The sequence below is a fragment of the Heteronotia binoei genome, chromosome 8, assembly GCF_032191835.1.
Source record: "Heteronotia binoei isolate CCM8104 ecotype False Entrance Well chromosome 8, APGP_CSIRO_Hbin_v1, whole genome shotgun sequence".
In the NCBI taxonomy this organism is placed as follows: domain Eukaryota; kingdom Metazoa; phylum Chordata; class Lepidosauria; order Squamata; family Gekkonidae; genus Heteronotia; species Heteronotia binoei.
This window is the reverse complement of record NC_083230.1, coordinates 47,731,438-47,745,648: the sequence shown is the minus strand read 5'-3', so window position 1 is coordinate 47,745,648 and position 14,211 is coordinate 47,731,438. Positions and strand designations below refer to the sequence as shown.

Genomic DNA, 14,211 nt, shown 5'->3' with positions numbered 1-14,211 from the left:
TGAAGGATAGGGGCACCTTCTTTTGGGGCTTATAGAATTGGACCCCCTGGTCCAATCTTTTTGAAACTTGGGAGGTATTTTGGGGAGAGGCACTAGATGCTATACTGAAAATTTGGCGCCTCTACCTCAAAAAACAGCCCCCCCAGAGCCCCTGACACCCGCGGATCAATTCCCCATAATTCCCTAAGGGAATTGTTCCTGGAGGTGCATAATGGCTATGGGGGTGGAGCTTCCCCCGCCGGCCAGCTGGCTGGGGGAGGGGGGAAGCCTGTAAAACCAGGGGATCCCCCGCTGGGACCTGGGGATTGGGAAGCCTACTGAGTATGCCTATATTATCAAGAGCTTTAAAGAGCACTGTTTGGGGTATTTGCTTAGCTCTGTATCAGCTGCAAGTAATGTCTATGATTTGAACATAAGTGGATTTAAATAGCACATTTTGCATATGTGCAGAATTTCTTTTTACACTTTGTACTCATTTAGATCTTCTCAAGTGAAATGCCTTCTTGTCATACATGTGAGTATTATAAGCAGGTTCCAAGCCATGTAATTATAAATTTGTCTAAAATGAGAGCAGTTTTGTCCTCCATGGCATTTCGCATTCTAAGTGAGCCATCTTTTTATACAAAAAACATTGTTCTTTTTTGGCTATGAGATCTAACAGATGGGTGTTACGACTGTAGAAATGTTTTCTGAAACTCAAATCAGTGCTTTTCCGTAACCTCTGGGAATAATAGCGTACAAGTGAGCAAGAAGGTCTGATTTCACAGACTTGTAGTGGAATTGCCACAATGCAATTAGGACTGTAAAACTTATTACATCAACACTAGTAAGCTTATTTAAACATGGCTTGTTTATTCTGTATCATTCTGTAAACATTCAGTTAAAAAAGACAAGTTTTCTCTTCAGATCAGCTGCAGTTTCCTTGCTATTTTCTTTGTGGATAGAATCAAGAAGAGAATGCTTGAGAAAATATTTGATAAAGAAATTTCTGACAATAATTTTTCGATGCTTAAATTATCCACACACAAGAGTGTCTTCTTTGTAATCACAAGTGGCAATCATTTGCTTTTAACTGGCCAACTGCTTCAACTAGCTTGTCTGAATATGTTGTTAACTAGAAGTATCAGAACAAATGGCTTTTCCCATCATCTAGTAAGCTTTATGTAATTCTTTGACAAAAGCTGTTCTTAATTTTATTTTTATGTGAAAGCATTTGTTTCTGTTTCCTTCGTGTATTCAGGGCTTGAGGTAGAAACCATTTTCTAATGGCGCATTTAATAATGCACGATTTAATAAATCTGTTTGCCTTGGAAAGTCTAGAATATGTATGAGTGAAAGATGCTATAAAGTTTCATGGCGCTTCGTGTAGAAAAGCTTGATAGCTAATGCAGCCTTCCCAAACTCTTGACAATAAAACATGCTGGTGTAGGGAACCATAAACATTTTATTAACAGAAGTTTGCAGTGGCTGCATTACTTATGTAGGCTTTCCAAACATTTGGCTGTAAAACTTTAAGATGCCCTACACTTTCACATGCTATTTATTACCTTTGTTCAGGGTTTGTTTTCTTTTATAAACATCCCTTGGCTTCTCATGTTTGAAGAATATGTCTTGGTAATACAGGGGCTTTCATTCCCCGCCACCCCCACCCCCCATTTTCACCAGTATTTATAAAGAGAACTGTGTAAACATTAAGAAAAATATTCCCAAATCCATGCAAAATTTAAGGAAATTACACAGTTTCTTGGAACAGCTGGACATCTGGCAACAATTTTAGATTGATCATTTGGCAACTATTAATTTCATTATGGTTGTAGTAAATTTTCCAATTAAGATTGAATTCAGTTAAACCATTCGATTAAATGTGGATTGTTGACAGTATCAGTTAAGCAATATAAAATAAAATATTCACTGGTCTATAACATCTAATGTTAAAAGTAATCTCTATGATTTCTTAATCACAAGGAGGATAGAACAACTGTATTTTGACCCCTTTTCTATTAAAACATCATATACATGACAGTCTGAATGGGAGACTTCTCCCCACCACCACCAGCTATTGATCTCAAGAAATCATCAGTCTTTTTGTATGTAGATATAGCAGTAAAATTCTACTGATGAGAGGGAGGAGATTTTCATCAATTCTCCTGTTCCTGCCACAGATCACCAACTGCCTCATGGTTTCCCATGTTCCTTAGGAGCAGCATTTGGGGAAGCTTTTTAGATGATGAGAGTGGGGTGGCCCTTGCCTCTGCTGATTTAAAAAAAACCTGTTTCTGTTGACAGATTTTTTGCAGGATCCAACACAAGATGCATTCCCAGTAGTCAGTGTTCCCTCTAAGCTGTGTGCATGAGTGGCCACTCATTAACACAGGAAGCCCCACTCAGCAGCAATTTGGTGTAGGGTTGCCAAGTCCAATTAAAGAAATATCTGGGGACTTTGGGGGTGGAACCAAGAGATTTTGGGGGTGGAGCCAGGAGACATTGGGAGCGGAGCCAGTAGCAAGGGTGGAACAAGCATAATTGAACTTCAAGGGAGTTCTGGCCATCACATTTAAAGGGACCACACATCTTTTAAATCCCTTCCCTCCATAGGAAATAATGGATAGGGGCACCTTCTTTTGGGGCTCATAGAATTGGATCCCCTGGTCAAATCCTTTTGAAACTTGGGTGGTATTTTGGGGAGAGGTCCTGGATGCTATGCTGCAAATCTGGTGCCTCAACCTAAAAAAACAGCGCCCCCAGAGCCCCAGATACCCGCAGATCAATTCTCCATTATTTCCTATGAGAATAAATCTCCATAGGGAATAATAGAGTTCCCTCCCCTTCCCCTGTTTTCTCTCTCTCACTCACACACACGCTTAACTGTGTCTGGTGCAAGTGGGCAGCCATGTTGGTCTGAAGCAGTAGAACAAAGCAGGAGTCTCTGGTGCCTCCACAATGAGGTCTGAAAAATACAGGGGCTGCGCTGCTCTTTTACACACACACTCACTTGTCCGAAAGGAAAGCAAAACAAACAGAGGGGCTGCACTCTCACGAGGTCTGCTGTTGCTAACCCTTCCCCATGAAGTACTTCCAGCTCCAATTTAAAGGCACACACACATTTTAAAACTGGACCTGTTTGCAGGTCCTGCCCAAGATCTAGAGGTACAGGGTGGCTGTGGGGGAAGCCTGTAAAACCGGGGAATCCCCCACTGAGACCTGGGGATTGGGAAGCCTAATTTGGAGCTGTGCAGGGCCTATGCTGCCCGTTGCCTATTTTAAGATTACAGCTGTTATATTCTGCTCAAGATGTGAACTGCTCCGCTCAGAGAGAGGCAGAATTAGAACCACTGGTGGAGATGTATCTTAAGATGGATGGCTGTTGCCAACTTTCTTTAGATTTGGAGTTATAATTTGCCAGAATTTTAAAAGTCAGGAGGGGTACCCTTTCCTATCCACTGTGGAGCTTGCCACTTCTCAGAAGCTTTCTGGGGTAGGGGCAAAACCCAGAAGCTCTGGAAGTGGCCAAGTCAAGGCAGCCAACCCTAAAACTTTGAAGTCAAGGAGGAACTGCACCTTGCATGCAAGCAGGAGGTTTTCCTTCCACCTCCCTCCCCCGCATCCCAGCACTTTGCAGCCAGCAGCTCCATCCTTCCCCCCCCAGCCCTTTCCATGTGGCTTCCTCTGCCTCCCACTCCTCCACTTCCCTCCTGTCCACCTGCTGCTTTTGCTGCTGCAGTGCACTGTGCCCTGCTCAGCTTTCCCAGCTCCGGCTGCCGCTGATGACACTTCATTGGCTCAGCCATGGTCAAAAAAAGAAGAACAAGCAGACTGCATCCCAGAGGACCCCCTGGAAGTCAGTGGCAGTGCCCCCACAGGCCCCCCTCCATGGCTATGGGCCTGTAATTTTCCCTTTAGGAAAATTGGAATCAACACTCTAAGCCTTGGACAAAAACTCCTAGATCCTTAGTGACTCAAGGATCAAAATCCTATTAAAAAGACTTACATATTATATACTAAAAATGTGTTCTCAACAATCATAACATTTCCTTTGTTCAACTTTATATGCAATATCTGTTTAAATATTCCTAAATATGATTTTTTAAAAATAGAAATTTATGATAGTTATACTTAATTTTTGATGACATTTGTTTCAAAGTGATTTAATTTGTGCTGCCTGTATCTTAACGTCATTGATCTTTGTCTGCCGTATTCTACAGTGTCTCTTGCTTCTAGCACTGTCGGCCTGGCTGGACAGGTTGTCCACACAGAAACCATGGAGGTAGTGCTGACAGCTGACCCTGTTTTTGGATTTGGGATACAGCTCCAGAGTAGTGTGTTTGCTACTGAGACCTTGTCTTCACCACCTCTGATTTCATATATTGAGGCTGACAGCCCAGCAGAAAGGTGAGGTACTTTGAGAAGACTCCTTGTGTGTATTTATTAATTAGAACTTCTGTGCAGAAGGTTTGCACCGGTTACTTTCAGATTTCTGGTAACTAATGGAATGTTACTCATTGAAAATATGATATGCAGTGAATTCTCTATGCTAACAATAAATGATTTTTTAGTTTAGATCAGGTATGAGAAGAATAACAAGTAACAGTGCCTTATCTAGAAGATTGCCTTCAACAAACTACTAGGCACTATGTTAAACAGGGCTTTTTGGTAGAAAAAGCCCAGCAGGAACTCATTTGCATATTAGGCCACACATGGATTATTTTGTAGGAGGAAAAGTGCAGGATCTCAGTAGCGTATCTCATTTGCATATGCCCTGGGAACTCTCCACTGCATGCAGACACTGGCTGGAGGTTCAGCTGTGAGCTTCTGCTGAATCCAAACCCCGAAGCCACACCCCCTGATGTCACCACCGTTTTGCACATGGGTTTTTTTGTAGAAAAAGCCCAGCAGGAACATTTGCCTATTAGGCCACACTCCTTGACACCAAGCCAGCCAGAACTGCATTCCTGCTCAAAAAAAGCTCCAAGACAGCATTTTTCCTAATGGAGTTTCTAAAACTTAATTCAAAGTCTTTAATTATTTTGATGCAAAATAGGCAGCAAATGCATCTATCTCTGCTTAGTTTTAACTGAAATAAAATTTAAGAATACCAGAGTTTTGGATTACATGTTGCGTATAATTTCATATATCATAAATTTGTTCTACCACCCTTCTGCTGTATAGGTTAAATTGGATTTTTTTTTTGCTATTGTTTTGATTCCTTATAAGTTATAATGCTGGGCTGTTTTGTTATGTCAAGGTGTGGCATCTTGCAAATTGGAGACAGGGTGCTGGCTATAAATGGGATCCCAACAGAAGATAGCACTTTTGATGAAGCTAATCAGCTGCTCAGAGATTCTTCTATCACCAGCAAGGTCACTTTGGAAATAGAATTTGATGTTGCAGGTATGAATACTCAAATGTCTTATCTTGCTAGAATGGTAGGAGTCAGCCCTTTTCTTTTGAATTTGAAATTGCTATCACCAGGGTTTTTTTGGTAGGGAAAATCCCCAACAGGAGCTCATTTGCATATTAGGCCACACCCCTGGCATCACTACTATTTCACACAGGGCTTTTTTTGTAGAAAAGCCCAGCAGGAACTTGTTTGCCTATTAGGCCACACCCCCTGATTCCAAGCAAGCCAGAACTGCATTCCTGTGCGTTCCTGCTCAAAAAAGACCTGGCTGTCACATATACAAACATGGTCAATTGTCTTCTTATAATTTCATTTCTTCCGTTATGGAATGGAAGGTGGAGTACATAGGGTAACCAGGCAGAGCAGTATTTCCTCACTGAGTAGGCAATTTAGCTATAGTATATAGTTGCTGCCAGCCAGGCCTTTTTTTCTGGAAAAAGAGGTGCCGGAACTCTCAAGGGGAAAATGTAGGAAAAACACACAGATGCCCCTAATGAACTTTTAAACATTTTTTGAGAATTTTGTTTCCACAGAGAGGTTCCAGAACTCAGTTCTGCCAGGTTCCTCCAGAAAAAAAGCCCTGCTGCCATCCAATGAGACTGGAGAGTGGAATGAGGGCTCTGCTGGTCCTAAGTAGGGATGCTGCCTTTAATCCTGGTTCAGCCTGTCCCCAAGCTGATTTTCTACTAGAACTGTAGAATCATAGACTCATAGAGTTGGTTTCTATGATTCTAGTGCAGAATGTCAGTTTGGGGACAGGGCTGAACCAAGATTAAAGGACTTGTGCAGAATTGGCCTTGAACCAATGTTATCCTACTATGAAGATCAGATATGAGTTAATTGCTGGGGCCATATGGTCTGGCAATGAATTGAGTGCCTGCCAAACTGATTGCATCAATTTTTTCTTGCATCATGTTTCTTTGCAAAACTGCACATGTACAAAAATGCTGCTGATCCAACGAGATCACCAGTCATTAATATCACTAAAGACTACTTAGATTAATACTGAATGGTAGAATATAGTTTTTATAGGGTTTATTTATTAATGATTTATATGATATATGACTGGTTTAACTGTCCATACATTCCCCATGCCCCAGGAGAGTGTTTGGGGCTTTAAAAAAAAATCAGATATTGCTACATCACAGTTTTATAATAATGTTCTGACAATCTATGGCCACAATCTCTGAATTTCTCTGAATTTCCAGCTTTCATTAAACAAAGAAAAGTAAGTCCGAGACCATTTCCTACAATACATGGTGCAAAAGTTCAGTCGAAAGTTATCGTACCATTGCCAATTTTTAAGAAAAGTTATCTGAAGGCAAGCAGGGGTGGGGGAGGCAACCTGTGTAAACAATTGTCTGCTGGGCCAAGTAGCAGCATAAAAAAAGGGGGGAAGTAGGTTGCAGTGGGGCTGCATCAGAATGTGCATATGCAAAAGCCAGTTGTATCATACTGCTCTGTTAGGAAGCAGTATGGTGAAGCAACTGCTGAAAGGCCATGAGCAGGCTGATTAATAGATAAACAGTCCATTGATAAATCAGCTTCCTGATCACAACTAGTAGACAAGATGTGAGCTGAACTGATGACTGTTTGAGCATCCTTAGTCCTAAACAAATTCAGACCAATTTCACACTAGTCTTGGTTTAGCCCTGTCCTCAAACTGACATTCTACACTAAAATCATAGAGTCATAGAGTTGGTGTCTCTGATTCTATGATTCTTGTGTAGAATGTCAGTTTGGGGACAGAGTTAAACTAGGATTAAAAGTCTGGTGTTAAAGTTTCTATGTAGGTGTGTGTATGCACAGATGTATTAACTGTGGTAGGAACTGTATTTACAAACCATCTTTAAAACAGTGCTACATCTACAATGCTAAGTAAATGTAAGCCTTTTTAAGCCAATCAATTTCAGTAGATTTAGAAAGGTGTAACTTTGTTTAGGATTGTACTGTCAGTATGATATGATATGGGTTCTATTATATAACTGCATCTTTCACTTTTCTAAGAATGTGATTTAGGTTCTTCACTATAAAGATCAGAAACATAAAACATTTGCTTTGCTTATTTGTACATTATCTTTAAGATGTGGGAAGAGTGTGAATATTGAAAATCCTGTATATATAGTTGAGCCTGGCGTACAATATAAATGACACAGCTTCTAATTACAGAGTCTGTCATACCAAGTAGTGGCACTTTTCATGTAAAACTACCAAAGAAACATAATGTAGAGCTTGGAATCACCATAAGCTGTAAGTAAAACTAGATTTTTGTTGTATATGTTATATCATACATAGGTTTGGATCCCATCAAAAAAGATGTGCATGTGCAAGGAGAGGAATTTTCACCCATTCTTCTCCCACATCAGCCTCCAACTCCCCCTTCATGCTGCTCTTTGAGATTCTCTATGCTCTTCAGTATCAATATTATTGTAGTGTTATTTTGAGCTTTATTTTGCTTTCTGAGAGGTTTTGACCAGAATTTAGAACAAAATTAGTCTGAAATTCTATCTAGAAGCTAGAATGACATCAAAAGGATACTATCTGAAACTCTGATGAAAATTCAATCTTTCTTTCTATAAATTTAATCACAGAGGGATTTTTTTAAAAGTAAGGAATAGAATTTGAAGGAAATTAAAGGCTTAGAGCTGTCAGCAGAACAAATTATAGATACAAGATATTAATAAGATAAAATATATTAATAATTGGGGAAAGGTCAGAAAATGGTTCTTTTCTTTGCGGTGCAACTTTTATGAGTCATTAGTCATCTTGCTAGGATTTTTGTCAAAATTTTATATCCCAAACTCTCCTTGAATGCTGCCTGGTTGGGATAAGTTTTGCAAACAAGGCTATCTATCAGCTATACTAATTCTGAGTCCTTATATTCTCCCTTTAAATTCAGCATTACATTTCTTGCTTTCCTTTAAACTTTGAGAACACTTGGAAGATGGTTCTTCTATTCTTGTTTTATTATATTGTCTGTGTATTTGTTTAGATATTTATACTTTGTCTTTCTTCCCAATGGGGACCTTAAGAGACTTACTGTATCAATCTCTGCTCCTCCGTTTTATCCCCACGACAACAACCCTGTGAGCTAGTTAGGTCAAGAGAGGCCATGGTCAGACACACCATTTAACCCATCAGCAAAGCACTCCTATTTTTGTCCGTCCTTATTTGAAACAGAGTCACCTGATCAGACATCCCAGTTGTAATCCACCTTGTCATGTGCCTGTCCCATCATTGACCAATCAGATGGCTAGCCTTGATACATGTGCATAAACAATGCCACTGATTGCCTCATCCACATAGGGAGTATTTGCTAGGCATTTGGACTAAACAAGGATTGCGTTACTCACAAATCTCAACCTAAAAAAATAAACTCGAAAAAAGCATTTGTGGTTGCTCAAAATGCATCTCTTGTGGCACTTAAGGCAGCCGCAGGCCCTTGCCACCCTGCGCTGATGATGGAATTATGTACATATTGCAAAGATTTTTTTTTAATGTTGCTGAACCAGGATTCATGGGGATGCAAGCTGTGACAACTTGATAATGCTGGAGCAATCAGACAGGGAAAATCCATTCATGGCCCATCATCAAGCATTTAGGGCAGGACTTTCTGCACTGCCAAATAACTCCAGAATTGAGTCGGGGAACAACAGATTACCCATGATTCACAGACCATTCCCATTGCTGTCTGGACATTCACTTTAAATCCAACAGGCATCCATGGCTATGTCAAATATAAATGCATGTCTGACCACGGCAAGAGTGTGACTGGCCTGTACTTATCCAGCAAGTTTCTGTGGCATAGTAGGGATCTGAAAGTCTCACAGGTCATAGTCTGATGCTGCAACCTCTATACCATACTGGTTCGTCAGTTTTTTTAATAGGGATAAATCTCATTTGATCTATGCATTAAATTTCTAAAATTTCTCTAATGAAAATATTTGCATCCATCAGGTAACAAGTTCAGGGGACCATGAAATCCTTGAAGTTCAGTGTTGGTTAGCCTTGGTTTGAGACTTGTTCTGTCTAGCTAATTAACTCAGAAATTAGTCATGATGGTGTTGAGTAGAGTGAGTGGTTTTCCACTAGCTAATTTCTTAAATTTATTTTTAGGGCATTTGCAGCACGATTTATTTTAGGGTATTTGCAAACCATGCAGTTTGACATTTGCAGCACATTAATGTCAAGCATATTTATATTACTGTCAAAATTCCATGCAGTTTGGTTTCTGCAATGTGGAAAACATCTCCAGCATATCAGTAGCAAGAGCCATGAGATGCTATTGTTGTAAATTTGGGGTTGCCATCCTACAAGTGGGGCTTAAGGATATCTTGAAATTACAGCTGATCTCCAGACAAAAGAGATCAGTTACCCCAGAGAAAATAATAGCCTTAGAAGGTGAACTCTATGGCATTATACCCTGCTTAAGCACCTCTCCTTTCCATATCTTGCCTTCTCCAGGCTCCACCCCTAGATCTCTAGGAATTTCCCAGCCTGTAGTTGGAAGCCCTGCTCATTATGCTGAAACAGTTAGGGGGACTTTGCAAGAGCTGCTAGTACAGATTAGCTACCTTTTGACATATTTATTTCTTTGACCTTAAAATGTGCGGTGCTATTTTAAATTCAATTTGACCTCAAAATGTGCGGTGCTATTTTAAATTCAATTTAAATTTTAAATTTAAATTGATGTGACAATAGGAGTGTTATAAGTACACAAGAATGTTCTGATCTTTGACAATGAAATGTTGGAATGTATCCTGTATATGGTGATATTTTTCAAATTATTCTTCCACTAAAAATTGAAAGCTGTTTATTCTTTGTGGCTACAGAGGAAAGGATAAGAGACCATTGCTGAAAATTACGGAATAAAGGTGTTTAGATATTTATACCTTGTCTTTTTTTATATGTATTTAGAATAATTGTCAATAATTATGCAGATCTAATGAAGATTATAACACCACTTTGGTCAGCCCTCAGATTGGAAAGGCAGCATATGAATAGCTCAGATGCATAATTTTTCAGGGATAGTTTCACATAGAAGGAGGTATCTCTTGGAACAGGAAAATGAGGTGGGATCTTAGCTCTATGCATAAAGAAGTTCCCTGGAATCTCCAGTTAAAAGGATCTTGGGTAGAGTGGCTGGGAAAGATCCCAGTTTAAGAGGCACTGCTGGCCAAATGCTGGCCAAACAGAACACTGAAATTGAAGGATAAAAGTTCCAAGCTTCATATGTTCAATAGTTTTTAATCTTTCTTGTTGAAGTGATAGTTGTTGAATTCAGAAGAAATATAGCACCATATTTAGGACAGGGAAGAAGAGAGAGGGCAAATGAATCAATCTCACAAGATGGTTGCTTGTGAGTTCCATAATAAAATCATTTGTGTAGGTCTAGTATTTTTATTGCTAGTTTCTCATTTTAATAGTTATTTGACAGCCATTTTTAACAGCCCACATTTTAATTACGTTTTAATGGAGAGGCAGTGTGATGTAGTGGTTAGTGTGTCAGTCTAGGATCTGGGAGATCCCCGTTTGAATCCCCACTGTGCTATGGACGCTTGCTGGTGACCTTGGGCCAGTCACACACTCACTGTAAGAATAAATTGGAGGAGTGGAGTTGGGTCTTTGCTGGGAAAAAAGGCAGGGTGTAATGTAGATAAATAAAAAATTAATAGATAATAGATAAAGTTATGTTCCTTACACTGAAGAAAGAGATAATGTCCAATCCATAATCCAGCCTTTGTGTCTAAATATTTCTTGCTTTATTGATCTGCATTCTGGATTGCTACATTACATTTTGGAGCAGTTGTGTGGAGGAACAGTTAATATATTTTAGAAGGTTTTAGGATTAAGTTATTGGCATATTAATGAGGAATATAACAGGAATGTTACAATTTCATGCCAGTATCCTTTCACTGGGGTTTATACTTATCTGTTTCGTGAAGATTTATCAGTTTCATTTGGTGTTCCTTCACTGACCCTCCCTCCCATTAATATGTTTAATTATGTATGTGTTTTAGATACTGTTTTATATAATATGTAGTTATAAAAACTTGTTTTAATGGGGATCCCAAGTTATGTGGAAAAGTGGCATAAAATTGTTTTAAATAAAAATAAATACCTACGTCTAGGTTTGTAAGAACCAAAGCCATTTGAATCAGATGTAGTACTAAATATGTCACATATGGGACCATTACATTTAAAGCAGACCAGTTTTAACTAATTACTAAGGAATACAGTCTTGAAGAGAAGTAAGGAATTCCAATTTAATTTGTTTTCCATCTCTATTGATTTTAATGAGATAAATGGAGTATAGATCTTTAAAAGATCAATTTTTTATAACACAGCTACTTTATCACCACCAAATATTTTTAAAAGGGCATTGAAAGATGTCCAAAAAGATGTATGTGCTAATGGAATATGAAGATAATAATTTCATAAAACTAGATATATATCCCATACTACATGTGAAATATATGAATATGTTTAATGGGCTCTGTAGTTCTTGTGATATGCAATTGAATTTCAGCGGATCCTCACAAGTATAGCATTTCTAGTTTCTGTCTGCATAAAAGGAAGCTCATGTGGTTTCTCTGTGTCATAAAATCATTGTATCTTTTGGTGTCTATCTGCATTTTGCTTTGAATGAATTGTTGCCTCCATGGAAGCCAACAGTACCACAGTTCAAAGTATCCAGGATTTGTAACTTTCAAGCAATTCTCATTGATATTGTTAAGTGTCATGCAGCAATCCAGGACTAATGAAAAGGAATTTTTGCTATGGCAGTGCACATGCCTTTCGCATTTAATTACTACAAACTTCCAGGATAATTAGTGGGCCTGCTATGAGAAGCACATATTTGAAAAAGGTTACCAGATGGGAGGATTTGGGGCAGGGACATAATGGGAGGTGGCATCACACGCATGAGAATGTAACTTTCCAGGAGGAAACAGAAACAACATATGTAGGTCTAGGAATTGCCAAAAACTCTTTGGTAACCATAGCATTTCCAGAAATTCCTAGAGCTACTGCTATTGTTTCCAAGTTTTCCCTGAAAGTGATGTTTCCAATACAAATTAGCTTAAAAAAAAAATCCTCACTGCTGCCTGGAGTGCTGGTGGTAGGCCCCAGAAGTTCAGAGCATGGTGGTGGTAGGCCCCAGAGGTTCAGGGCAGGTGTTTCCCCCATCCGGACTGGGCTTACTAGGTCTGTTACTGGACTAGATGACACCCCACCCACCCCCCAACCCCGGTTAATCCAGCAACCTCCACTTAGGTTCTAGATGGAAAAAGTCATTTATAAGCATTTTACATAAAACATGACTGCTCATTAGCATATGCTATGTGTAATTAGAGACCTTTTTTAAAATTTAAAACTGCAGTGTCCATGTGTTTTATATATTTCAGCTCCATCCAGTCGAAAACCAGGAGACCCTCTTGTTATTTCTGATATTAAGAAGGGAAGTGTAGCGCACAGGTAGGAACTTTCAAGCTGGGAAAAATGGTATTTTGATGGCTATTCTCATGCTCCAGAGATTTTAAAGAGATCCACAGTTGTAAAAGTTCTGTGCAATATTTCTAAACTAAGTGAAACGCTTTTGTTAGATGCTTTTAACCCCCCTCCCTACTTTAAGATGCAAAACAAAATCATTATTTTTTTAATTAAATTGTTTTTAAAAACCTTAATGGGTACATTTGCATTGATAGCATTTAAGACAGCACATTCAAATAATTAATCACATAATGTATTCCATTTGTTAACAGAACTGGAACATTAGAACTAGGTGATAAACTGCTTGCCATAGACAATATTCGACTGGATAATTGTTCCATGGAAGATGCTGTTCAAATCCTGCAGCACTGTGAGGAGCTTGTAAAGCTAAAAATCAGGAAAGATGAAGATAACTCTGGTATTCATAGTGAGCTACTTTAAAAATATTATGTGTTCAAAAATGTCTCTTAGGCTCAGCATATAATTTATATATATATCATAGTTCTATATTGTAAAGGGGTGTGTGTGTGTGAATTAAGGTAATCAGTATAATTCAGTACTGCCTGAATATTTTTGAACTGTAAAGCTTACATCCAAGGTGAATGTTTCTGGACAAAAATGTTGCTAGATGCGGGAAAATCCTTGATAGAGAAATGGCACGAATCCTCCTTGTTTAGTTCATACTTTAACTTCTGTTTATTTTAGATATTTATGCCCCATTTTTATTCCCAATAGGGAGCCCAAAGTCACTTACGTAATCTTTTCCCTCCTCTGTTTTATCCTCACAACAACCCTGTGAGGTAGGCTAGGTTGACAGAGAGTGACTGGCCCAGGTTCACCCATTGAAGTTCCATGGCACAGCAGAGATTGAAACTGGGGTCTCCCAGATTATATCATTCTAACCTCTATACCACTCTGGTTACTTCAGACCCTTTTCCAAAAGCCATGTAGCATTACACCCAGAATTTCTGAAATAATTTGGGGACACCTGTTTCAGAGGACACTACATTAATTCAAAGAAACTTGTTCTTCAAATCACTGTCAAAGCCATCAAATCCTGCCTCTTTCACACACATAGGCTGCTTCTCCGTGGCAAAAATTCTCTATTGCACATCCATTGATACTGTGAATACAGAGGCATTGGCAGTGGCAACAGAGAATGCTCAAGGTACTTTCCACCACATTTTCCTCGTTCATCCCCTTGCGGCCTCCATTTCCTCCACTCATAACACACTGTAGCAATTACCAATGTAATTACCAATGTAAAAAATAATTGCCTGCAAAATGCCCCACAGTGGTGCAGGAAGGGAGCGGCAACTATG

General features: G+C 39.2%; 1 protein-coding gene across 16 annotated transcripts in view; it reads left to right on the top strand.

Moving 5' to 3' along the window:
* The window catches only part of GRIP1 (glutamate receptor interacting protein 1), a 596,626-nt gene that overhangs the window by 539,402 nt on the left and 43,013 nt on the right, over positions 1-14,211 (top strand). For 8 of the 16 annotated variants that reach the window (XR_009555739.1, XM_060245026.1, XM_060245020.1 and 5 more), the window contains exons 11-16: positions 4,203-4,389; positions 5,243-5,388; positions 7,568-7,648; positions 12,805-12,874; positions 13,162-13,316; positions 13,968-14,057. Coding sequence is in view for 15 of the 16 variants with exons in the window: in XM_060245026.1 (XP_060101009.1) it covers positions 4,203-4,389; positions 5,243-5,388; positions 7,568-7,648; positions 12,805-12,874; positions 13,162-13,316; positions 13,968-14,057 (729 nt within the window). In the remaining variant the exon portion in view is untranslated. The remainder of the gene's footprint in view (positions 1-4,202; positions 4,390-5,242; positions 5,389-7,567; positions 7,649-12,804; positions 12,875-13,161; positions 13,317-13,967; positions 14,058-14,211) is intronic. The other 8 variants (XM_060245031.1, XM_060245030.1, XM_060245034.1 and 5 more) reach the window with 3 other exon arrangements.